Source organism: Salvelinus fontinalis, chromosome 22 (assembly GCF_029448725.1).
Source record: "Salvelinus fontinalis isolate EN_2023a chromosome 22, ASM2944872v1, whole genome shotgun sequence".
Taxonomy (NCBI): Eukaryota; Metazoa; Chordata; class Actinopteri; order Salmoniformes; family Salmonidae; genus Salvelinus; species Salvelinus fontinalis.
This window is the reverse complement of record NC_074686.1, coordinates 38,452,348-38,479,190: the sequence shown is the minus strand read 5'-3', so window position 1 is coordinate 38,479,190 and position 26,843 is coordinate 38,452,348. Positions and strand designations below refer to the sequence as shown.

The following is a 26,843-nucleotide window of genomic DNA, read 5'->3' as shown; positions in this document are numbered from 1 at the left end:
TGGCCCACCCATGGCTGCACCCCTGCCCAGTCATGTGAAATCGATAGATTAGGGATTTATGAATTTATTTAAATTAACTGATTTCCTTAAATGAACTGTAATTCAGTAAAGCTGTTCAAATTGTTGCATGTTGCGTTTATATTTTTGTTCAGTATAGAAACCGTGAATAACAGTTTTTGTAGTTCTGAGTCGGGCGTTTGATCGACATATTCCACTTTCCCGCAATGGTTATATGCCCACTTCCGTTGTGCATTGTGTATTTCCTGTCTTGGTTGGTAGGGGGAAAAGCAGCAGGCAACAGAGACGTTTATTTATAGAGTTGGAAGAAGGTAAACCGTCATTTTTATTTTCTAATAAAGTACCTAAAGCTTATCCCAAGTATGAATAATGACTGTGCTATATGAGGTGTCGTGTTTCTTTGGTTTGTTTCCTAGCGTAGAGCCAAGCTAGAAAGCAAAATGCTAACTAGCGAACTTAGCTAGCTTGCGAACTCTTCTAAACGGCACTGTCATTTGTTAAACTAGTTTCACTTTCTAGTAGCTAAGTTATGTGTTTGGTTGCTAATAGAAGGCGTATTGTTTCACTTGCTAGACAAAACTAGTGAGTTGATGACTTTCCAAAATTGTCAACTCTTCTACTAGTTAGCATATAGCTAGCTAGATTTGGCCGTTTTGAAAATGTAACTTCGTCCACATTTATTCGTTGCTATGCTGGAAACTTAGCTAGCTAACGTTAGTTAGCTGTCGTTCGCCATTTCAGATTCGTTTTACATTAGTATTAGCGTGATTACTGGTGACCAACTGACCGAAAGCTAGCTAACTTAAAGGTTCAACTCGACTTCAGTGACACATCCCCATTGACGTTTGGCAGTTACTTTTCTTGCTTTTCTCAAGTGCAGGTGCAACATGTGTTTTATAATAGCCAGAGAACATTTGAATATTCGGATCTGTAACAGACACGGCACAGTTAAATTTTTCCTTATACAAACATAATGATCGATGAAATTTTTTTTATAATATGTTTCAGCCATTTCATCATGAAGAAACAGGACACGGAAGAGTCGGCCACGCAGGGCAGTGACGCGGCTCCACCACCGGGCACTGGAGAGATGGAGGGAAGCACAGCGGCAAAAGACGTTACAGACACCAGTAGCCCAAAATGCGTTAAAGATAGTGTCTGCCCTAAAGAGCCAGAGCCAGACAGACCTTCACAGATTGATGGGGCTGAAAGTTCAGGTAAAGTTAGCACAGTGTCCTAGGTGACACTGGTTGTCACTGATGTGATGGAACTAATAACACTAGTCAAATGCACTAATTTTCAATGTTTATGGTAAACATCTTTTGACAGGGTTGGCTACTTGTCACTATAGTTTTGAGTAGCTATCACATCTTTCAGCCACAGTGTCATGTTCTGCAGTATTAAAATAATTAACTTAACTCCATGTCTATTGAGCTAGGAACCTTATGCTCATGACACTGAATTCTTATTTAGACTTTAGGATTTAATATTTTCACTCTATTTTACAAATGTTCCATCCTGAGAATAAATCACTTTTCTGATTGAAAGTTCGAGCCTGATGCTAGCTGAGCCTGACGAGCCATACATTAAATACATTTTTATCAGCCCTACATTAGACATTTAATGAGCCCAAGCCCAAATGATTGTGCTGTTATCCAATACAGAAAAACATAAAAGCCCATAGATGTGGCTAGATCTGAGCTCTCTTGGGTAAATAAATGAAACTAGCTTCAGTAGGTTCATCTTTTTGAGTGTGAACTGTATTGTAGGGACTGGAATTACACAGGTCCTTCAAACCGTGATAAAGCAGGGAGAGAACATGATTCTGGTGCAGCACATGCGACCTACATACGTTTTTTTAATTGAACCTTTATTTAACTGGCCAAGTCAGTTAAGAACACATTCTTATTTTCAAATTGGCCCGTACCTGGTACGAATCCAGGCTGCATCACATCCGGCTGTGATTCGGAGTCCCGTAGGGCTTTGCACAATTGGCCCCAGCGTCGTCCAGGTTTGGCCGGGGTAGGCCATCATCGTAAATAAGAATTTGTTCTTAACTGACTTGTAAATAAAGGTACAAAAAAAATCCCTTATCCCGGACGATGCTGGGCCAATTTCTGCCCCACCCAAAGTTACAAGTATAGGCTAGCGAATTTGTTTTTCATTTTGAAATATCATAGGGCCTATTTGTATAGTTAGTAGGCTGGCTTGTGTGTGTATATATATATCTTTAATAATAGTTCCCCTGTTATTAGCCAACTTCTTTCTCTATCTATTGTTGCTTCCTTCCTGACTTTAAATGTTAAATGAAAGTGTTTCTTTGTCCTTATCGTCATCATTCTAATGACATCTTTGAATAATTATAGCACCAGAATAAGATGCAGGATGTTTACACTTCTCTTCACGAATATTGAATGGTTATGGGTCTGAATTAATAACTGCTATAGTCTACCACCATCTGAATGGTTATGGGTCTGAATTAATAACTGTTATAGTCTACCACCATCTGAATGGTTATGGGTCTGAATTAATAACTGTTAGTCTACCACCATCTGAATGGTTATGGGTCTGAATTAATAACTGCTATAGTCTACCACCATCTGAATGGGTCTGAATTAATAACTGCTGTAGTCTACCACCATCTGAATGGTTATAGGTCTGAATTAATAACTGCTATAGTCTACCACCATCTGAATGGTTATGGGTCTGAATTAATAACTGCTATAGCCTACCACCAGCTGAATGGGTCTGAATTAATAACTGCTATAGTCTACCACCATCTGAATGGTTATGGGTCTGAATTAATAACTGTTATAGTCTACCACCATCTGAATGGGTCTGAATTAATAACTGTTATAGCCTACCACCATCTGAATGGGTCTGAATTAATAACTGCTAAAGCCTACCACCATCTGAATGGGTCTGAATTAATAACTGCTATAGCCTACCACCATCTGAATGGTTCTGAATTAATAACTGCTATAGTCCACCACCATCTGAATGGGTCTGAATTAATAACTGCTATAGTCTACCACCATCTGAATGGGTCTGAATTAATAACTGCTATAGTCTACCACCATCTGAATGGGTCTGAATTAATAACTGCAATAGTCTACCACCATCTGAATGGTTATGGGTCTGAATTAATAACTGCTATAGCCTACCACCATCTGAATGGGTCTGAATTAATAACTGCTATAGTCTACCACCATCTGAATGGTTATGGGTCTGAATTAATAACTGTTATAGTCTACCACCATCTGAATGGTTATGGGTCTGAATTAATAACTGTTATAGTCTACCACCATCTGAATGGTTATGGGTCTGAATTAATAACTGTTATAGTCTACCACCATCTGAATGGGTCTGAATTAATAACTGTTATAGCCTACCACCATCTGAATGGGTCTGAATTAATAACTGCTAAAGCCTACCACCATCTGAATGGGTCTGAATTAATAACTGCTATAGCCTACCACCATCTGAATGGGTCTGAATTAATAACTGCTATAGTCTACCACCATCTGAATGGTTATGGGTCTGAATTAATAACTGCTATAGCCTACCGCCGTCTGAATTAATAACTGTTATAGTCTACCACCATCTGAATGGGTCTGAATTAATAACTGTTATAGTCTACCACCATCTGAATGGTTATGGGTCTGAATTAATAACTGCTATAGCCTACCACCATCTGAATGGTTATGGGTCTGAATTAATAACTGCTGTAGTCTACCACCATCTGAATGGGTCTGAATTAATAACTGCTATAGTCTACCACCATCTGAATGGGTCTGAATTAATAACTGCTATAGTCTACCACCATCTGAATGGGTCTGAATTAATAACTGCTATAGTCTACCACCATCTGAATGGTTCTGAATTAATAACTGCTATAGTCTACCACCATCTGAATGGGTCTGAATTAATAACTGCTATAGTCTACCACCATCTGAATGGGTCTGAATTAATAACTGCTATAGTCTACCACCATCTGAATGGGTCTGAATTAATAACTGCTATAGTCTACCACCATCTGAATGGGTCTGAATTAATAACTGCTATAGCCTACCACCATCTGAATGGGTCTGAATTAATAACTGCTATAGTCTACCACCATCTGAATGGTTATGGGTCTGAATTAATAACTGCTATAGTCTACCACCATCTGAATGGTTATGGGTCTGAATTAATAACTGCTATAGTCTACCACCATCTGAATGGGTCTGAATTAATAACTGCTATAGTCTACCACCATCTGAATGGGTCTGAATTAATAACTGGTATAGTCTACCACCATCTGAATGGGTCTGAATTAATAACTGCTATAGCCTACCACCATCTGAATGGTTATGGGTCTGAATTAATAACTGCTATAGCCTACCACCATCTGAATGGTTATGGGTCTGAATTAATAACTGCTATAGCCTACCACCATCTGAATGGGTCTGAATTAATAACTGCTATAGTCTACCACCATCTGAATGGTTATGGGTCTGAATTAATAACTGCTATAGTCTACCACCATCTGAATGGGTCTGAATTAATAACTGCTATAGTCTACCACCATCTGAATGGGTCTGAATTAATAACTGCTATAGCCTACCACCATCTGAATGGGTCTGAATTAATAACTGCTATAGTCTACCACCATCTGAATGGGTCTGAATTAATAACTGCTATAGTCTACCACCATCTGAATGGTTATGGGTCTGAATTAATAACTGCTATAGTCTACCACCATCTGAATGGTTATGGGTCTGAATTAGTAACTGCTATAGCCTACCACCATCTGAATGGGTCTGAATTAATAACTGCTATGGCCTACCACCATCTGAATGGTTATGGGTCTGAATTAATAACTGTTATAGTCTACCACCATCTGAATGGTTCTGAATTAATAACTGCTATAGTCTACCACCATCTGAATGGTTATGGGTCTGAATTAATAACTTTTATAGTCTACCACCATCTGAATGGGTCTGAATTAATAACTGCTATAGCCTACCACCATCTGAATGGTTATGGGTCTGAATTAATAACTGCTATAGCCTACCACCATCTGAATGGGTCTGAATTAATAACTGCTATAGTCTACCACCATCTGAATGGTTATGGGTCTGAATTAATAACTGCTATAGTCTACCACCATCTGAATGGGTCTGAATTAATAACTGCTATAGCCTACCACCATCTGAATGGGTCTGAATTAATAACTGCTATAGTCTACCACCATCTGAATGGTTATGGGTCTGAATTAATAACTGCTATAGTCTACCACCATCTGAATGGGTCTGAATTAATAACTGCTATAGTCTACCACCATCTGAATGGTTATGGGTCTGAATTAATAACTGCTATAGTCTACCACCATCTGAATGGTTATGGGTCTGAATTAATAACTGCTATAGCCTACCACCATCTGAATGGGTCTGAATTAATAACTGCTATAGTCTACCACCATCTGAATGGTTATGGGTCTGAATTAATAACTGCTATAGCCTACCACCATCTGAATGGTTATGGGTCTGAATTAATAACTGTTATAGTCTACCACCATCTGAATGGTTATGGGTCTGAATAAATAACTGCTATAGTCTACCACCATCTGAATGGTTATGGGTCTGAATAAATAACTGCTATAGTCTACCACCATCTGAATGGGTCTGAATTAATAACTGCTATAGTCTACCACCATCTGAATGGGTCTGAATTAATAACTGCTATAGTCTACCACCATCTGAATGGTTATGGGTCTGAATTAATAACTGCTATAGTCTACCACCATCTGAATGGTTATGGGTCTGAATTAATAACTGTTATAGTCTACCACCATCTGAATGGTTATGGGTCTGAATAAATAACTGCTATAGTCTACCACCATCTGAATGGTTATGGGTCTGAATTAATAACTGTTATAGTCTACCACCATCTGAATGGTTATGGATCTGAATTAATAACTGCTATAGTCTACCACCATCTGAATGGTTATGGGTCTGAATTAATAACTGTTATAGTCTACCACCATCTGAATGGGTCTGAATTAATAACTGCTATAGTCTACCACCATCTGAATGGGTCTAAATTAATAACTGCTATAGTCTACCACCATCTGAATGGGTCTGAATTAATAACTGCTATAGCCTACCACCATCTGAATGGGTCTGAATTAATAACTGCTATAGTCTACCACCATCTGAATGGGTCTGAATTAATAACTGCTATAGTCTACCACCATCTGAATGGGTCTGAATTAATAACTGCTATAGTCTACCACCATCTGAATGGGTCTGAATTAATAACTGCTATAGCCTACCACCATCTGAATGGGTCTGAATTAATAACTGCTATAGCCTACCACCATCTGAATGGTTATGGGTCTGAATTAATAACTGCTATAGTCTACCACCATCTGAATGGGTCTGAATTAATAACTGCTATAGTCTACCACCATCTGAATGGGTCTGAATTAATAACTGCTATAGCCTACCACCATCTGAATGGTTCTGAATTAATAACTGCTATAGTCTACCACCATCTGAATGGTTATGGGTCTGAATTAATAACTGTTATAGTCTACCACCATCTGAATGGGTCTGAATTAATAACTGCTATAGCCTACCACCATCTGAATGGTTATGGGTCTGAATTAATAACTGCTATAGCCTACCACCATCTGAATGGGTCTGAATTAATAACTGCTATAGTCTACCACCATCTGAATGGTTATGGGTCTGAATTAATAACTGCTATAGTCTACCACCATCTGAATGGGTCTGAATTAATAACTGCTATAGCCTACCACCATCTGAATGGGTCTGAATTAATAACTGCTATAGTCTACCACCATCTGAATGGTTATGGGTCTGAATTAATAACTGCTATAGTCTACCACCATCTGAATGGGTCTGAATTAATAACTGCTATAGTCTACCACCATCTGAATGGTTATGGGTCTGAATTAATAACTGATATAGTCTACCACCATCTGAATGGTTATGGGTCTTAATTAATAACTGCTATAGCCTACCACCATCTGAATGGGTCTGAATTAATAACTGCTATAGTCTACCACCATCTGAATGGTTATGGGTCTGAATTAATAACTGCTATAGCCTACCACCATCTGAATGGTTATGGGTCTGAATTAATAACTGTTATAGTCTACCACCATCTGAATGGTTATGGGTCTGAATAAATAACTGCTATAGTCTACCACCATCTGAATGGTTATGGGTCTGAATAAATAACTGCTATAGTCTACCACCATCTGAATGGGTCTGAATTAATAACTGCTATAGTCTACCACCATCTGAATGGTTATGGGTCTGAATTAATAACTGTTATAGTCTACCACCATCTGAATGGGTCTGAATTAATAACTGCTATAGTCTACCACCATCTGAATGGTTATGGGTCTGAATAAATAACTGCTATAGTCTACCACCATCTGAATGGTTATGGGTCTGAATTAATAACTGTTATAGGCTACCACCATCTGAATGTTTATGGGTCTGAATTAGTAACTGTTATAGTCTACCACCATCTGAATGGGTCTGAATTAATAACTGCTATAGTCTACCACCATCTGAATGGTTATGGGTCTGAATTAATAACTGTTATAGTCTACCACCATCTGAATGGGTCTGAATTAATAACTGCTATAGTCTACCACCATCTGAATGGGTCTGAATTAATAACTGCTATAGTCTACCACCATCTGAATGGTTATGGGTCTGAATAAATAACTGCTATAGTCTACCACCATCTGAATGGTTATGGGTCTGAATTAATAACTGTTATAGTCTACCACCATCTGAATGGTTATGGATCTGAATTAATAACTGCTATAGTCTACCACCATCTGAATGGTTATGGGTCTGAATTAATAACTGTTATAGTCTACCACCATCTGAATGGGTCTGAATTAATAACTGCTATAGTCTACCACCATCTGAATGGGTCTAAATTAATAACTGCTATAGTCTACCACCATCTGAATGGGTCTGAATTAATAACTGCTATAGCCTACCACCATCTGAATGGGTCTGAATTAATAACTGCTATAGTCTACCACCATCTGAATGGGTCTGAATTAATAACTGCTATAGTCTACCACCATCTGAATGGGTCTGAATTAATAACTGCTATAGTCTACCACCATCTGAATGGGTCTGAATTAATAACTGCTATAGTCTACCACCATCTGAATGGGTCTGAATTAATAACTGCTATAGCCTACCACCATCTGAATGGGTCTGAATTAATAACTGCTACAGTCTACCACCATCTGAATGGTTATGGGTCTGAATTAATAACTGCTGTAGTCTACCACCATCTGAATGGTTATAGGTCTGAATTAATAACTGCTATAGTCTACCACCATCTGAATGGTTATGGGTCTGAATTAATAACTGCTATAGCCTACCACCATCTGAATGGTTATGGGTCTGAATTAATAACTGCTATAGTCTACCACCATCTGAATGGGTCTGAATTAATAACTGCTATAGCCTACCACCATCTGAATGGGTCTGAATTAATAACTGCTATAGTCTACCACCATCTGAATGGTTATGGGTCTGAATTAATAACTGCTATAGCCTACCACCCTTGCGCGTTAGCTCTTTCAAACTACCTGTGAGTTCTGTTTGCTGCTGTATTTAAGATTCAGCAAACGAGCTTGCGTCCCTCTTCGATTAGTCTTTTGATAGAAGAAACGCTACAAACAATAATTTCCAGCAAGCTATTCTAGTCTAACTTTTCCTGCACGGGACCCCAAGAGATAAGGAAGTTTTTTTTAAGGAGAGGCCAGTGGAGCATAGGTGTGTGTATTGCTCAAGACACAGGGGCTACAGGCTAAGTTACAAGCTTATTTTGCCTAACCCATCATTAATTAACTAAATATAAGGCTAATACTGCATTGAATTTATTACCTGAAAGGGGTAGGATATATATATGAATTCACAAAAATCTGTATTTTGAATGCTGTTTTAATGAGGTTTATGGAGAGAGACTGCGAGAGTGCTCGCAAGGCTGCCTGTCCCTCCACCCGGAGGCGGGCTGCCTGTCCCTCCACCCGGAGGCGGGCTGCCTGTCCCTCCACCCGGAGGCGGGCTGCCTGTCCCTCCACCCGGAGGCGGGCTGCCTGTCCCTCCACCCGGAGGCGGGCTGCCTGTCCCTCCACCCGGAGGCGGGCTGCCTGTCCCTCCACCCGGAGGCGGGCTGCCTGTCCCTCCACCCGGAGGCGGGCTGCCTGTCCCTCCACCCGGAGGCGGGCTGCCTGTCCCTCCACCCGGAGGCGGGCTGCCTGTCCCTCCACCCGGAGGCGGGCTGCCTGTCCCTCCACCCGGAGGCGGGCTGCCTGTCCCTCCACCCGGAGGCGGGCTGCCTGTCCCTCCACCCGGAGGCGGGCTGCCTGTCCCTCCACCCGGAGGCGGGCTGCCTGTCCCTCCACCCGGCGCGTTGATGATTCATCATGCGGAGGCCGTAGAGAAGCCAGATTTAGACTTTGCATAACATTTAACGGTTCCATTTCACGCCATGCTGTTCATTTTAAATAATTCTCAGTTATTTCTCCTGGGTAAAGGGAGTGGTTTTGGGTGGTAAATCTCAGTAACCGGCTTCCCACCCTTCAACCCTAGTACACATAGGCAGGACTGCAAAGTATCACAACTATGGCAGCAGCATAGCCATACATTGTGAAGGTGATAATTTAATGCTTCCATACAGCCGGTACACCTTAGCTAGTGTTTTAATAACATATATTTTTCCTTCCCTTCTGTGTCTAGTGGCTGAGGTGTCTGCCGTTCCCAAAACAGCAGAGTCTGCAGCTCTCCCCGCAGTTCCACCTGTAGAAGAGCCTGCTTTCGTCCCAGTCCCAGTCTCTACTATAGCAGACCCTGTCCCAGTCTCTACTATAGCAGACCCTTTACCCGTCCCAGTCTCTACTGTAGTGGAGGGGGTGTCGTCTCAGTGTGACATGGCTGAGGAGCTGAGCCGCCAGCTGGAGGACATCCTCAACACCTACTGCCTGGAGGACAACGGGGAGGACGGGGTTAACCTGCCCAACGGCCAATCACACGGCCCTGTGCTCAACGGCCTGGCCAATGAGAAGGAGCTGGACGTGAAGCCAGAGGATGTCAAAGTGAATGCCGGCGGGGCGGAGAAGGAGAAAGTAAAGACTCAGGAGAAGAAGAAGGTGAAGGGTCTGGGTAAGGACTGCTTCTGTTGCTCTGTCTGAAATCAATCCCTAGAGCGTATTCCTAGGTGCTTGTTGTTGATCTGGGTGTAGGTCGGTGGCCTCCAACCCTGCTCCTGAAGAACGCTATGGAGCTCTTACCCATCCATATTGGTCACTAATATATCTAGCTGTCATCCATCAGATTCCTTTAGTCATACAGGTGGTGGCTAGGGGTTTAGGACTGGACAGCTTCCCCTTGTGTGTTGCTGGGTCCCTGTTGTGATGAGGTGGTGTTGCATTGAATGTCTTCCCCCCTCCTGTGTGTTGCAGGTAAAGAGATCACCCTGCTGATGCAGACCCTGAATACTCTGAGTACACCAGAGGAGAAACTGGCAGGCCTCTGTAAGAAGTATGCTGATCTGGTAAGTAGTTACTCTCATAAAGACTCTGGTGTGGCTCAAAGGCTGTTGGTTTCGTAAATTAACTTTTTTATTTGTTTGATTTTAGCATGCTAGCAACCCTCTTATATCAAACCTCCATCTGTGTATCAGCCAGAAGTAGTCTGTCTCCTTTGTCTGTCTGTCTGGTCATCATGGCCAGGGCGGCTCAACTTAGGCTGACCTTCCATGTGGGAATGAGTCGTGGATTTATTGCTGATTCATGAATGTGTGAGGCAGTGTAGGTCTGTCCTGTGTGTCCATAACATGTGAGGTGTGACTACGTGACAGATTGCAGCTGTGTATGTAACTGATCAAGGGGGTGTATGTGTGACAGGCTTATGTGTTTATAAGTCATTTTCTGGGTGTGGCTGATGGAAGAGAGGCTGGCTGATGGATGGGAGGGAGCCCAGGGGGGGAGAGGGGGCTGGCTGATGGAGGGAAGGGAGCCCAGAGGGGGCGAGAGGCTGGCTCATGGAGGGTCTTTACTGGACAAGGACATGGCTGACACCCAGCTTCCCTTGGCAGCCTTGTTTGTTTCCATTTGTCTCATTGTAGCTATTTTATCAATAGCTTTTCATTTAAGTGTACTGGAGTTTTAATACGTTTTTTTTTTTTATTAGTTCAACATTTTAATAGTATTTTTTTATGAATTAAATTGTTATTTCTGTGTGTGCTGTTCAGCTGGAGGAGCAGCGGAACAGTCAGAAGCAAATGCGTGTCCTGCAGAAGAAACAGTCTCAGCTGGTGCAGGAGACTGACCACCTGAAGAAGGAACACAGCAAGGCCATCCTGGCACGCAGCAAACTGGAGTCACTCTGTAGGGAGCTGCAGAGACACAACCGCACACTCAAGGTTGGCAGGAATCCCCAACTGGTGGCCCACAGGTTGAATTTGGCCGCTGGTGATATTATTTGGGGCCCCAAATTTTACTGAGCTGAAGAAAAAAAAAAGTGTTTTTATTTTGTTGTTGAACATAAGACTGTAAAAACACCAGCAAAGTTTCTAATTTTGGATATCTGTTCCAAAGTATTCCCACGCATAATAGAGATCTGATCGTATACAAATATAATAAGCAAGGTATGAAATTATTATGTTTTAGTCAAATATCTGTTTGGGCTTCTTGCATTCAATTTGCAGTCTACAAATTATTCTAAATTAAGTTCCCTTGACCATCTGCTCAATAAAAAAAATTGACCCTTGCCTGAATCTAGGTAATGATCCCTGAGGTAAAGGATGATGATTGAATCTAGGTAATGATCCCTGAGGTAAAGGATGATGACTGAATCTAGGTAATGATCCCTGAGGTAAAGGGTGATGACTGAATCTAGGTAATGATCCCTGAGGTAAAGGGTGATTGAATCTAGGTAATGATCCCTGAGGTAAAGGATGATGCTTGAATCTAGGTAATGATCCCTGAGGTAAAGGATGATGAACTACTGAGCCAAACGGGGCTGAGCTTGAATGTGCTGGCCACCATTATTGTTTTAACACTGCTGGAAAGGACGGGCCAGCACAGTGTGGCGCAAGTCTGTATTCAGGCCAGCACAGTGTGGCGCAAGTCTGTATTCAGGCCAGCACAGTGTGAATCGGTCATAGTTCAGACAGAGAGGGCGGCGCTCACATAGGCCCTCCTTTGAGCAGTAAGTCTAAAGCAACCGACTGCAGACAAGTCGGGGGAGGTGCATTTGCGACGGCCGAAAGTTGGACACCAATGTGGTTTTCCAACAAAGGGTCAGATCAACATGGCAGTGTTGCCATTGCTTAAAAAATATGTTCTTGATAATGTCAAAATACACATGTCTCCAACCCCCAAATCATAGACTCACAAACTGGAATCATGTTTGTAAATTGTATAATCAATTAGTGATAAAGAGTGTTAAATATCACATTAATTTACACTTCAAAAGTTTGGGGTCACTTAGAAATATTATTGTTTTTGAGAAGAAAAAAAAACTTTTTGTCCATTTTTAAAATAACATCAAATTGATCCTAAATAATGTGTAGACACTTTTAATGTTGTAAATGACTATTGTAGCTGGACACGGCTGATTTAATGGAATATCTACATAAACGTACAGAAGGCCATTATCAGCAACCATCACTCCTGTGTTCCAATGACAAGTTGTGTTAGCTAATCCAAGTTTATCATTTTAAAAGGCTAATTGATCATTAGAAAACCCTTTTGCAATTATGTTAGCACAGCTGAAAACTGTCCTGATTTTTAAAGAAGCAATAAAACTGGCCTTCTTTACACTAGTTGAGTATCTGGAGCATCAGCATTTGAGTTCGATAACAGGCTCAAAATGGCCAGAAACAAAGACCTTCTGAAACTCGTCAGTATATTCTTGTTCTGAGAAATGAAGGCTATTCCATGCGAGAAATTGCCAGGAAACTGCAGATCTCGTACAACGCTGTGTACTACTCCTTTCACAGAACAGAGTAAACTGGCTCTAACCAGAATAGAAAGAGGAGTGGGAGGCCCCGGTGCACAACTGAGCAAGAGGACAAGTACATTAGTGTCTCGTTTGAGAAAAAGACGCTTCACAAGTCCAACTGGCAGCTTTATTAAATAGTACCCGCAAAACACCTGTCTCAACAGCGAAGAATCAGCCTAATGATTGGTTGACTGTAGAGCCTCCCACTATGCAGGGGATTGGCTGCAGGATTAAGTTGGCGAATAGCAACTGTCGACTACAATGAACTTAATGACTTTTGATCACCATGATATTTGTCAAGTTCATGCAGTCGACGTTATAGGCGCAAGTCTGACAATTTTATCCCCATAAAGCAACACCCCTTGAAAGGCGGTAACCAGTGATGCTCAACGACTTGACAAAAGTGATCTTCTCCAACGCACCCACACATTCCAAAAACTAGAAGATGAGTCTTATTGTTCTCTGATTGCTAGGACCATATCTTTGTGAACCAAAACGTTTTTTTTTTTTTATGATTTATGAAGTGAACAACAGTGGAGCTGTGCCTTTTTAACCTAACTTGCTCTTGCAGGAGGATGGGACACAGCGTGCACGCGTGGAGGAGGAGAAGAGGAAGGTGGTGACATCACACTTCCAGGTGAGCCACTAGCGTTGTGTGTAAAGAAGGGATGAATCTCTAGTCTTTCCTTGATTTATTGCCACGATCTTCTCCAATCAGTGTTGAGAAGTAGGCCAAGAATCAAGGAAATACTTCTGACTTTCACCCAAGAATTAAACACTTCCTGGTTGTCTATAATGATGTAACAACCTCTACTTCCTGTGTGTGTGTGTTCTCAGGTGACACTGAATGACATCCAGGCCCAGATGGAGCAGCATAACGAGAGGAATGCCAGTCTGAGACTGGAGAACTCTGAGCTGGCAGAGAAGCTCAAGAAACTCATCCAGCAGTATGAACTACGAGAGGAGGTGTGTTTTGGAGTGGGGGAGAGTATGGGTTGGAGTGGGGGAGAGTATGGGTTGGAGTGGGGGAGAGTATGGGTTGGAGTGGGGGAGAGTATGGGTTGGAGTGGGGGAGAGTATGGGTTGGAGTGGGGGAGAGTATGGGTTGGAGTGGGGGAGAGTATGGGTTGGAGTGGGGGAGAGTATGGGTTGGAGTGGGGGAGAGTATGGGTTGGAGTGTGGTTTAGAGTGGAGAGTAAGGAGCAGACAGGAGGGCTGCAGCTTTGTGCCAGGAAGGACATGGACATTTACTTGCACAACTAAAGCACACAGGAGGTGCAACTGCATAATGTTCTGGACATGTGAGTATTAATCCCCTGTCCCCTCTCAGCACATTGACAAGGTGTTCAAGCATAAGGACCTGCAGCAACAGTTGGTGGATGCTAAGCTACAACAGGCTCAGGAACTGCTCCTGGAGTCAGAGGACCGCCATCACAGAGAGAAGGACTTTGTGAGTAACAGTAGAATATGGTTGTTTGGTAACACTCTTGTCAACATGTTCAACTCAATGACTAAATCATGTGGGATTAGAAACTGGGTGGTTCGAGCCCTGACTGCTGATTGGCTGAAAGTATACCACCGGTATGACAACATGTATTTTTACTGCTCTAATTACATTGGTAACCAGTTTATCATTGCAATAAGGCAATCTAACCTAACAATTCCACAACTACTACCTTATACACACAAGTGTAAAGGGATAAAGAATATGTACATAAAGATATATGAATGAGTGATGGTACAGAACGGCATAGGCAAGATGCAGTAGATGGTATAGAGTACAGTATATACATATGAGATGAGTAATGTAGGGTATGTAAACATAAAGTGGCATAGTTTAAAGTGGCTAGTGATACATGTATTACATAAAGATGGCAAGATGCAGTAGATGATATAGAGTACAGTATATACATATACATTATATTAAGTGGCATTGTTAACTGGCCAATATACCACGGCTAAGGGTTTTTCTTAGCCACGACGCAACGCCCCCTCGTGCCTTATTGCTTAAATCAAAACCACAACTCTTTATTTTGGTCTCCTGTTGTCTCTCCAGCTGTTGAAGGAAGCGGTCGAGTCTCAGAGGATGTGTGAGCTGATGAAGCAGCAGGAGGTCCATCTCAAACAACAGGTATCTATCTAGAACGCTCTCGGGACAGAGTGGATGCATCTAGCTGTGGTAAACAACCAGCTGGGAAGTTAATGTGGTGAACTGACCTTTCCCTGTTTCCCCTCCATCCTCTCCTGTCTGCCCATCCAGCTGTCCTTATACACCGAGAAGTTTGAGGAGTTCCAGACTACTCTGTCCAAGAGCAACGAGGTGTTCACCACCTTCAAGCAGGAGATGGAGAAGGTGAGTGTCTGTCACACATCAGCAGAGATCTCAGAAGATGGTCCGTCTTGGTTGTAGTCCGTGGTCATGTGTCCTGTGTGTGTCCGTAGATGACGAAGAAGATCAAGAAGCTGGAGAAGGAGACTACCATGTATCGCTCCAGGTGGGAGAGCAGCAACAAGGCCCTGCTGAACATGGCTGAGGAGGTAGGCTGGATTTTACTCACTGAATGGGGATTGTCTATTTATTTGTGTGTGTGTTTTGTTGGGAGTGTACAAAACATTAGGACCGTTCTTGATACACACAGGAAACTGTTGAGCGCCAAAATCCCAGCAGCGTTGTAGTTCTTGACACAACCTGGTGCGCCTGGCACCTACAACCATAACCCAGCACTTAAATATTTTGTCTTGCTCATTCACCCTCTGAATGGCACACATTCTCAATTGTCTCAAGGCTTAAAAATCCTTCTTCAACCTGTCTCTTCCCTTTTATCTACACTGATTTGAAGTGGATTTAACAAGTGACATCAATAAGGGATCATAGACTGACCAGGTGAATCCAGGTGAAATGTCATGGGGAGAGCAGGTGTTCTTAATGTGTTGTACACTCAGTGTAAGTTTGTGTATCTGTGTCTTCTGTAGAAAACTCTACAGGACCGTGAGTTTGACAGCCTCCAGGGGAAGGTAGGGAAGTTGGAAAAGCTTTGCCGGGCGCTGCAGAACGAACGCAACGAACTCAGCAAGAAGGTTCAGGGCCTGAGCACCGGCCCCGGGGACAACAGCCCAGGGGCTGAATCCCCTTCCCTACCCCCCACAGACTCCCAGGAGCCCAGCCCAGACCCTGACACCACCACCCCTAGCTCTCCAATACCCTGCTCCCACGGCTGCCACTGCGGCCCAGAGTTGGACACTGAGAACCAGGCCTGTGCAGCCACCCTCACTGCCCAGGAATGAGACCTCTTGCTTGGGCAACACCGCTCAGTCTCCCCTTCACCAACCGATTACCAACTACCAGCCTGCAAGCCAAGCCACTATTAATGTGGGAGTTAAGAGTGTGGGTCTGTATGATTTCCCCCAGAGTTAAAGTTGTCCACTAACCACAGATCTAGGATCAAATTCCCTTACATCCATCTAAAAACCAATAGGGCGGTGCAAGAAAATCTGACCCTGGATCTGTAGTCAGTTAGCAGCTTCTACCTACTCTGGTGCCTCCTGGAGAGTTGAAGGTGATGATGATGGTGGTGTCAATCAGGGAAGATTATTGAAGGTTCTTCATCCTGTGTGTTTTGGTCTTTTTTAATTTTTCTTTGAGAACTCTAGTACACAATGCTCATGGAAATCACAGCTTTTATGCGAGGCAAAGCAAGCTAAAGAAAGGTCTCATCCCAAATGGCACCCTATTCCCTATATAGTGCACTACTTTTGACCAGAGCCCTATGGCACCCTATTCCCTATATAGTGCACTACTTTTGACCAGAGCCCTGCTGGAATAGGGTGGTATTTGGGACACCGTCAAAGTGTTGCTGCTGGCTGCTTAGGAAGGTAGATCTACAGTAAAGATGTTGGAACAGAAGATTATTTTCTGTGTGTGTGTCTCCATCGGTCCCTCTTTTTCTTGTGTGTCTGTGTTAGTCATAAAGAGGTTAAGATACAGTGAATCTGCAAATGTAGGGCCACAGTTGGACTTGAATTTTAGGCTTTATCGCTTTTTTCTCTTGTTTTTTTTGTTGAAGTTGAGCACACTGAAAGCATAGCTAGCGCATGTAGGAATCACCTGACCTTTCCTTCGGTACAGAGAGCAGAGTGTATATATCTAGGTTGGGGATATCTTGCAAAAGGTCACTTTCATTCCATTTTAGACGTCCTTGTTTAGGTCCAGAGCATCATAACACTTAAAGGGATGGTGTAGATATTCTTTATGAATCGTTGAATCCACACAAAATGCTCTTAGACCAGGGGGTTTATTCAATAAGAACCAACCGGAAGCAAATGGGGGCGAAACGAGGAGGGACCTTGCTGAATTTGCCCAATAAGAAAATTGTTTTCATTGCTAAATGTATTTGTTACGGTTTGTACAAATGAATACACCTCAAGATTAGAAAAAATCGCCTTGTTCTTTCGTTGGGTTTTGGGTTGCTTCTTTATATCAGGGTTGGGTTTAATTCCGTTCAGTTATCATCAATACTTTTCAAATAGGAAAATTTGGAATTGACCAACTCTGCTTTGTATCATACTGTACTTTGGACCTCTGTTGCAAAGACAGCACAGCAGAGTTTGTACACTGTATTTGTTTGATACAAAAGTAACAGTTGTATATCTAAGGAAGTGTCAAAACACCACTATATATAAATCTGTATTTTTCTTTTCTTAATTGATCCTCTTTTTTTAAGCATTCATTGACCATTTTGATGTTCCTCCTCATTCCCACAATATGCAAGTATCCATTCCACACTCGTATTAGGTGCTTTTTCAATTTCATTCTACAACATTGGATCCAATGTGAAATGTTGTTTTAACGTTTTCATGCTGGCTGTCTTTGCCAACATGATCATTTATGGTTAAGATGTATAGATTCCACTGAAACGGATATTGAAATGTACTGACAAAGGTGGCTACCCATGATGCATTCGCTATTCTGTCTGTGTGTGTTTTGAGAATGCATATCTCAACAAGATTGTAACTCAACTTGGATAGTTTGGTAGAATCAGGTCAAGTAAAACATGTTTTAAACAGATATTTCTATGCAACCTTAGCATTGTTATCTAGTTCTGTGTCAGTTTGATTTGAGAAGCTCTTAACTGAGAACGTATTATCAACTCCCTTAGATGTGCACTGGCCTGGGGTGTGTTCACTAGGAACCAAATGTTAGCAAACAGAATACAACGGGGAGGGACCAACCTGAATTTCTCCAATAGAAACTCACATTTTTGTTGCAAGAACCTGAACCTCAGTGGTTAATTGCAAAATTCTTCCTTCTATTTATACCGTGTCACAAAACAACTGCTTCTTTTCTCTGTACTGTGTAGTGTTGACACAACGTGTATATGCTGTGGTGCAGTCAGTGTGTTCCCCATACTCTTTGAAAAAGGAAGACATTTCTGTTTTTATGTTCTGAGTTTTTTTTATTTTCACCATCTGAGTTATGTTGGAAGAAGCATGGCTTTATTGCAATGAAAGTACATTAATTATTTCTGGAAGACTGTATCCATGTTAGCGTTCTAGTCTTCCATGTTTTAGTTTGTAGCGTTGGTCTGGCTCTGGGGGCTACCGTTTGAGGAATGCAATACTTTTCTTTATTAGATAATAAAAGTGACTAACTTTCTTGAGCTTCACTGGGTTTTAGAGATTCATCCATGTTGATTTAGAACCCAAGATGGTTTCTCTTATTTTGGGTTTTTCCCCATTTTTATTTTCATGTATTTTTCTTACCCTGTATACTTAATGTCTTGCTAATTAAAATATGTACATGTTGTGATCATTGGTCATTATTTCTACCCACCCTTTGCAAGTACTATGAGACTGTTGACCATTTTTTTATATTTAATTAACCTTTAACTAGGCAAGTCAGTTAAGAACAAATTCAATCACAGCCAGTTGTGATACAGCCTGGAATCGAACCAGGGTCTGTAGTGACGCTGAGATGCAGTGCCTAAGACCACTGAGCCAATACCTCTTTATTTTTGCAACAATGTACAATTCACTGCAGTCTACCGCTTTTTCAACTTTTTCAATGACTTGTGAGTATTTCCAATGCTTTACATCCTTTAATAGTTTATCCCAGTGAATATCTAAAATGGACACTAAGGGGCACTCTTAGCCTGCGAAAAACGCGCCTTTTAGAACGTTCAGGGTTCACTGCTTGACACGGAAGTACTATCACTCCTTTTCCGCCTTCGCCCCGGCGCCGTACAACACGAGTCCTCATCCTTTCTCGTTTTTTGTGGCGGCACATAACGATTACAACGGATAAAGCGACCAGTGTAAAGCTTCGGCGATGGTGAGTATATCATATTAGAACTGCTTAAATTTGATTAGCCATATGTGCTGAACTTAAGTTAAATTGTTTAGAATGTCCGCGGTTTATGCTAACCAGATAGCCACCATCAAGCTAGCTCGCTAGCATAAAGAGGATGATGCGTTGTCATTATAGCGAGCTATTTAGCATGAAAAGGATGATGTATTGTCAGTATATCTAGCTGATGTTCGTATAATAATACAAGCTGGCAAGTACATCGAACATGTGGCGCCTGTTGGTTGATTTTATGATGCTGGTCATCCCCAACATTGTCGATGTTATGCACAATGCTAATAAGTTAAATGTATTTGGTTGTCCCATATGTTTGATTGCCCCATCCATACAGTCAATGAACCACCCGTTAGCACATAGCTAGGTAGCAAGTGACTCCCATTCTCAATAGTTTAGAAGATTTAGATACTAGCTAGCTAGCCAGCTATCTTCGTCGTCTTGTCAGTCTCGTCTCTTAAATACTGGTTTAGTTAGCAAGCTGGCTATATTAAACTGGCTGTGCAGTTAACTAACATACCTGATTCTTGTTCCCTGCAGAAACCCATCTTGCTACAGGGCCATGAGAGGTCTATCACACAGATCAAATACAACCGAGAGGGAGACTTGATATTCTCTGTGGCCAAAGACACGGTAAATAAGAAATTATACACAACGCAGAAGAATGTCAATGTATGTAGAAAATATATCACTCATCCACCAGTAAGTTGAACAATTCACATTGTGTGCGCGCTTTCTTCACAGGTAGCGAACGTGTGGTACTCTGTGAACGGGGAGAGGCTTGGAACATACAATGGACACACTGGAGCTTTGTGGTGTGTGGACTGTGACTGTATCCTTTACTCAAGACCTCTAACAGCCATGCACACCATGGTGCAGTTTACCATTATTATGGCCATCATGTCAAATGAGCAAGATTTTAAACTTTATTTGAAGCCATTTTTCCAAAAATGAGAATTTCACGCACAAAAATTCAAACATTTGTCTGAGGATGGTGCTGGACCATCAAAGAAAAGGGACAGTTTGATAAAAGCTTTAAATAAAGGTCCAGGTGATGTTACGTTTCTAGAAGGGTCATTGAGTGTTGGGGTTTTGTTTAGGGTGTATATGATGTTTCTAGAAGGGTTTTCTTGTTAACTAGGCAAGTCAGTTAAAAATAAATTCATATTTACAATGTCGGCCAAACCAGGACGACGCTGGGCCAATTGTGCGCCGCCCTATGAGACTTCCAATCAAGGCCAGTTGTGATACAGCCTGGAATTGAACCGGGGTCTGTAGTGACACCTCTAGCATTGAGTGTTGGGGTTTTGTTTAGGTTCCTTGTTATGGGCAACATGAATATACAAGGGGTAGGCAGTAGGATTGTTGGTTGTCCTTAACTATGCTCTCAGGGGACACCAAGAACGTGCTGACAGGATCGGCAGACAACAGCTGTAGACTATGGGACTGTGAGACTGGTACGTGGGTGTGTGAGAGAAAACAAAATAACTACTTTCAGTGCTTGGATGGGATACCTGTATGTGTGTTAGCGCATGGATGTATGAGACTGAGGTTTGTTGGAACAACTTCCTGGTTTGTGATGCAACTGTGTGTGTGATATGACCCCTCTCTCTCCCAGGTAAACAGCTGGCCATGTTGAACACCAGCTCGGCTGTGAGGACCTGTGGCTTTGACTTCAGTGGCAACATCATCATGTTCTCTACAGACAAGCAGATGGGCTACCAGTGTTTCCTCAACTACTTCGATCTCCGGGACCCCCAGCAGATTGGTAAGTAGTGTACACTTCAGATTAGTATTACATCAGGATAGAAACTTTTGTTTGCAGGTAAAGGTGAACGCAACATTGTGATAACTTTCCCTTGCCTTAGGCTTTCTGGGGCGTCCTTTAGATCAGCATGTATATATCTGGTTTCACAGCCATCAGTTGTCTGAGGATGTTTCTCCCTATCTTTCCCACTGTCTCCCTACCTCTCTCTGTCCCTGTCTCTCGCTCTCTCTGTAGAGGACAACCAGCCGTACCTGACGGTGCCCTGCGCTGAGTCTAAGATCACCAGTGCTGTGTGGGGGCCTCTGGGAGAGTTTGTTATCGCTGGTCATGAGAACGGGGAGATCAACCAGTTCAGCGCCAAGGTGCACACACTGACACATTAACACACAACACTGACGCATGCATGAGAGCACCAGCTGTTCTGGATGATTGTGAGAACGCTCTCGGTAGCCGATGTGAGCATGACCTTTAAACAGGTCAACATTCACAAAGCCGCAGGGCCAGACGGATTACCAGGACGTGTACTCAGAGCATGCACGGACCAACTGGCAAGTGTCTTCACTGACATTTTCAACTTCTCCCTGGCCGAGTCTGTAATACCTACATGTTTCAAGCAGACAACCATAGTCGAAGGTAATCTGCCTAAATGACTCACTCAGCCATGAAGTGCTTTGAAAGGCTGGTCATGGCTCACATCAACAGCATCCTCCCGGATACCCTAGACCCACTTCAATTTGCATACAAATCCAGAAAAGTCGCAATCACACTCCATACTGCTCTTTCCCACCTGGTCAAAAGGAACACCTATGTGAGAATGCTATTCATTGACTACAGCTCAGCGTTCAACACCATAGTGCCCTCAAAGCTCATCACTAAGCTAAGGACCCTGGGACTAAAAACTCACTCTGCAACTGGATCCTGGACTTCCTGATGCCCCCCCCCCCCCGGTGGTAAGGGTAGGTAACAACACGTCTGCTACGCTGATCCTCAAAACGGGGGCCCCTCAGGGGTGCGTGCTTAGTCCCCTCCTGCACTCCCAGTTCACCCACGACTGCGTGGCCAAACATGACTCCAACACCGTTAAGTTTGCTGACGACACAACGGTGGTAGGCCTGATCACCGACAACGATGAGACAGCCTATAGGGAGGTGAGAGACCTGGCAGTGTGGTGCCAAGACTACAACCTCTCCCTCAATGTGAGCAAGACAAAGGGGCTGATCATGAAAAGGGGGCCTGTTCAACCTGCCATTAACATCGACAGGTCTTTAGTGGAGTGGGTCGAGAGTTAAGTAGTTTCAAGTTCTTTGTTATCCACATCACCAACAAACTATCATGGTCCAAACACACCAAGATAGTTGTAAAGAAGGCACGACAACACCTTTTCCCCCTCAGGAGACTGAAAAGATTTGGAATGGGTCCCCAGATCCTCAAAGTTCTACAGCTGCACCATCGAGAGCATCCTGACCGGTTGCATCACCGCCTGATATGGTAACTGCTCGGCATCTGACCGTAAGGCACTACAGAGGGTGGTGTGTGGGGCCAAGCTTCCTACCATCCAGGACTTATATACTAGGCGGTGTCAGAGGAAAGCCCCAGGAATTGTCAGAGACTCCAGTCACCGAAGTCAGACTGTTTTTTCTGCTACCGCACGGCAAGCGGTACCCAAGCGCCAAGTCTGGGACCAAAAGGCTCCTTAACAGCTTCTACCCCCAAGCCGTAAGACTACTGAACAATTAATCAAATGGCCACCGGATTATTTACGTTGGACTCCCCCCCCTTCATTTTGTTTTGATTCGGTACTGGTACCCCCTGTATACAGCCTCCACACTGACTCGGTACCCCCTGTATATAACCTACACATTGACTCGGTACCGGTACCCCCTGTATATAGCCTCCACATTGACTCGGTACCGGTACCCCCTGTATATAGCCTCCACATTGACTCTGTACTGGTACCCCCTGTATATAGCCTCCACATTGACTCGGTACCGGTACCCCCTGTATGTAGCCTCCACATTGACTCTGTACCGTAGCCCCCTGTATATAGCCTCCACATTGATTCGGTACCGGTACCCCCTGTATATAGCCTCCACATTGACTCTGTACCGGTACCCCCTGTATATAGCCTCCACATTGACTCTGTACCGGTACCCCCTGTATATACCCTCCACATTGACTCTGTACCGGTACCCCCTGTATATAGCCTCCACATTGACTCTGTACCGTAACACCCTGTATATAGCCTTCACATTGACTCTGTACCGGTACCCCCTGTATATGGCCTCCACATTGACTCTGTACCGGTACCCCCTGTATATAGCCTCCACATTGACTCTGTACCGGTACCCCCTGTATATAGCCTCCACATTGACTCTGTACCGGTACCCCCTGTATATAGCCTCCACATTGACTCTGTACCGGTACCCCCTGTATATAGCCTTGTTATTTTATTGTGCTACTTTGTGTATTTGGTTAATATTTTCTTAACTCTAATTGAACTGCACTGTTAAGGGCTTGTAAGTAAAGCATTTCACGGTAAAGTCTACACGTTATATTCGGCGCATGTGATAAAGTTTGACACATTTATTGAAGACAGAGAAGTGGATAATCTAGTTCATGTAGGACATCATTATACTGACAGTATTGTCTCTGACGTGTGTTGCAGTCTGGAGAGGTGCTGAAGAAGGTGAAGGAGCACAACAAACAGATCAACGACATCCAGACCTCTGTTGATCTGACCATGGTCATCACAGCCTCTAAAGACTGCTCCTCTAAGGTATCCAGGGATGACCGCCCAGTGGAGAGAGGTGGAGGGGGTGGGGGGGGTTGAAGAGGTGGGGGGTTGGAGACAAGAGGAAGAGTGATGGACTGGGGTTTTGTTAAAGGAATTTTGATTCCTGTTTATCAACCAATTCAATTAAAACACTCTGCCCATAAATAAGAATATGTAAGAATTATCAGCCAAATGGACAGAAACCAGTCTTTCAATCAATCAATAGCGTTTATTCTCGAGAGTACTGATCATAATACATTTTACATCAGGTTATATAATAAAGATGATGTCATAGGTTTTAATGTCCATCCTCCTCTCGGATACAATGGCAGTATAGTTAGAGTTCTCATTACTGTCTGCCACCTGTTAAACTATCTGCCACCAACCCAAGGTCTTTCCCCTCCCTGGGTAGAGACATCATTCTAGCCTGTCTGAAGATAAACCCATTCTTTCTAACAAGGAACACATAACATTTAGCATTTGAGTTATAATACTAAGTCAAATGTATACATATTTTAGTCATTAAACACAAATCCTGTAACAGGCTTCTTAACTAGTTCAGTTCAACAGCTGACTGCCTATAAGTACTGTCTGACCTGTCTTTCTACCCCACAGCTATTTGACTCTACAACTCTTGATCACATCAAGTCCTTCAAGACAGAGAGACCCGTCAACTCTGCTGCCATCTCCCCCATCATGGACCACGTAAGACACACCAGACAACCACTTATGCCAGAGAACATTTCTGCAGCACCAGAGCTGACCTTTAATCCCTGTGTTGTAGGTGGTGATGGGAGGAGGTCAAGAGGCCATGGAGGTCACCACCACCTCCACCAGGATCGGCAAGTTCGAGGCCAGGTTCTTCCACGCAGCTTACGAAGAGGAGTTTGGCAGGGTCAAGGGTCACTTCGGACCCATCAACTGCGTGGCGTTCCACCCGGACGGCAAGAGGTAAGGTCCCAAAAGGCACTAAAGAACAGAACTTGATTATCCATCTAAGTGTAGCAGATGGGATGTGTAACGCAGTCCTCAACCTAAGAGTCTCCACTCGCGCTGCTGAATAGCTAGTTTATGGTAAGATGCTTCGTGGGGACGGTTGTGTGTTTCCAGGGCAGAGGTTCTGGGTTGGAGCTTTATGGGCTGGGAAGTGGTACTTGCTAAGCAAGCATTGTGATGGAAATTAGTTGCCATATAATACTTAATGATAGACAAATCTTTATTTACTTGGTTATCGTTACCTATATGGTGATCATTCTCAGCTCTCGTTGTAATGCAAGTAAAAGTTTTGGGGTCCATTTTGGAACTCAGTCATGTAATGTCACACTAAAACCAGCTGTCCCAACTCTGACCAGTGTCTCTGGAAAACAAACCTCTCTTTTTGCCTCTTGTCTTTAGCTATGCCAGTGGAGGAGAGGACGGCTATACGAGGATCCATCACTTTGACCCCCAGTACTTTGACTTCGAGCTGGAGGCGTAAACAGGAGACCAGCAGCGATACTCTCTTCTTTAACTGATAACACGCTACGGGAAGGACACCAGGCGGCGCATCTCAATATTCTGTAGTAGCCTCCTCTCCTGATCTGAGAACGCAGGATAAGGGACAGCAATAATGGTGGTGGATGACTACCAGGAATTGTTTGTTACTTGTTCAGTGGTTTTTAAATCTGTGATGGAGAAGCCACTGAAGACGATTGAGATGCACCCCCTAGTGGTGGGGGAGGGAGAGGAGACTTTAGGCCTCTGAGAATTATTTTGGCTGGTCATCATAATCCTGATATCACTAATAAATAGCCTGGAATGTTTGGATCGACATGGCCGACAGTATACAAAGCAAAAAACAAATGTACCCTTTGTTTTGCCCTCACCACTATTCCAGTGTATTTAAACTGATTAAACAAATAAATGGATTTTGAGCTAAATTAGTTTATTGCAGGGCTTGTCTGTGTAGTAATGTTTATTTGTTTTGTGTAATCTGATTACTTGTAAGGGTACTATCCAAACCTGAAAATGGGGATAAACCAGGTTTCCATCCAAGTTAAGTATATGTTGGATCTGTTTGAAGAATTGTGAGAAATACCTTCATGGGCGAATATTAAGTTAACATGTGGTCCTCCCACTAACCACACGCTTTCCCGGCTTGTACTTAATATGTCGCCTATGAACTTGATGCGCCTTTCCGATAAATATCAAGGGTCTTGCTCTGATGACATTATCGATGCTTGCTGTTTGACAAATAATCTAGCTCTTGTCCATAATTGGAAGTTTACATACTTCGGTTGGAGTCATTAAAACTCATTAACCACTCCACATTTCTTGTGAACAAACTCGTTTTGGAAGTCTACTTTGCATGGCACAAGTAATTTCCCCACATACAGATTAATTCACTATCACAATGGGTCAGTTGACTGCCTTTAAACAGCTTGGAAAATTCCAGAAAATGTCATGGCTTTAGAAGCTTCTGATAGGCTAATTGACATTCCAAACTTGGTGCCTCTTGGCTGATTTCAAGCAAAAACCTCCACAAAAAAACTGTAGACCTCCACAAGTCTGGTTCATCCTTGGGAGCAGTTTCCAAACGCACCACGTTCATCTGTACAAACTCCGTGGAACCACACAGGAAGGAGACACTTTGTCTCCTAGAGATGAACGTGCTTTGGTGCAAATCAATCCCAGAACAGCAAAGGACCTTGTGAAGATGCTGGACGAAACATGTACAAAAACAGTATCTATATTCACAGTAAAACTAGTCCTATATCGACATAACCTGAAAGGCCGCTCAGCAGGTAAGAAGCCACTGCTCCAAACCCGTCATAAAATAGCCAGACTACGGTTGGCAACTGCACATGGGGACAAAGATCGTACTTTTTTTAT

General features: G+C 42.9%; 2 protein-coding genes across 2 annotated transcripts; both read left to right on the top strand.

Moving 5' to 3' along the window:
• Positions 1-240: 240 nt before the first annotated feature.
• On the top strand, positions 241-18,882 carry txlna (taxilin alpha). Its single transcript, XM_055877359.1, has 12 exons — positions 241-329; positions 1,027-1,235; positions 9,810-10,232; positions 10,532-10,623; positions 11,323-11,493; positions 13,648-13,713; positions 13,914-14,042; positions 14,407-14,526; positions 15,133-15,207; positions 15,337-15,429; positions 15,519-15,614; positions 16,050-18,882. The coding sequence occupies exons 2-12, from the start codon at positions 1,037-1,039 to the stop codon at positions 16,359-16,361; spliced, it is 1,776 nt and encodes a 591-aa protein (XP_055733334.1). The 5' UTR covers positions 241-329; positions 1,027-1,036; the 3' UTR covers positions 16,362-18,882.
• A 390-nt stretch (positions 18,883-19,272) lies between these two features.
• On the top strand, positions 19,273-25,894 carry eif3i (eukaryotic translation initiation factor 3, subunit I). The gene is made up of 10 exons (XM_055877360.1): positions 19,273-19,404; positions 19,972-20,064; positions 20,176-20,263; positions 20,823-20,888; positions 21,050-21,199; positions 21,434-21,561; positions 23,865-23,975; positions 24,588-24,677; positions 24,757-24,923; positions 25,368-25,894. The coding sequence occupies exons 1-10, from the start codon at positions 19,402-19,404 to the stop codon at positions 25,447-25,449; spliced, it is 978 nt and encodes a 325-aa protein (XP_055733335.1). The 5' UTR covers positions 19,273-19,401; the 3' UTR covers positions 25,450-25,894.
• Positions 25,895-26,843: the final 949 nt, after the last annotated feature.

Coding starts and splice junctions, on each gene's coding strand:
- txlna (XM_055877359.1), top strand. CDS start 1,037: ATGAAGAAACAGGACACGGAAGAGTCGGCCACGCAGGGCAGTGACGCG. Junction 1,236..9,809: donor TGATGGGGCTGAAAGTTCAG/GTAAAGTTAGCA, acceptor TTCTGTGTCTAG/TGGCTGAGGTGTCTGCCGTT. Junction 14,043..14,406: donor AGTATGAACTACGAGAGGAG/GTGTGTTTTGGA, acceptor GTCCCCTCTCAG/CACATTGACAAGGTGTTCAA.
- eif3i (XM_055877360.1), top strand. Junction 21,562..23,864: donor TCAACCAGTTCAGCGCCAAG/GTGCACACACTG, acceptor CGTGTGTTGCAG/TCTGGAGAGGTGCTGAAGAA. Junction 23,976..24,587: donor CTAAAGACTGCTCCTCTAAG/GTATCCAGGGAT, acceptor TCTACCCCACAG/CTATTTGACTCTACAACTCT.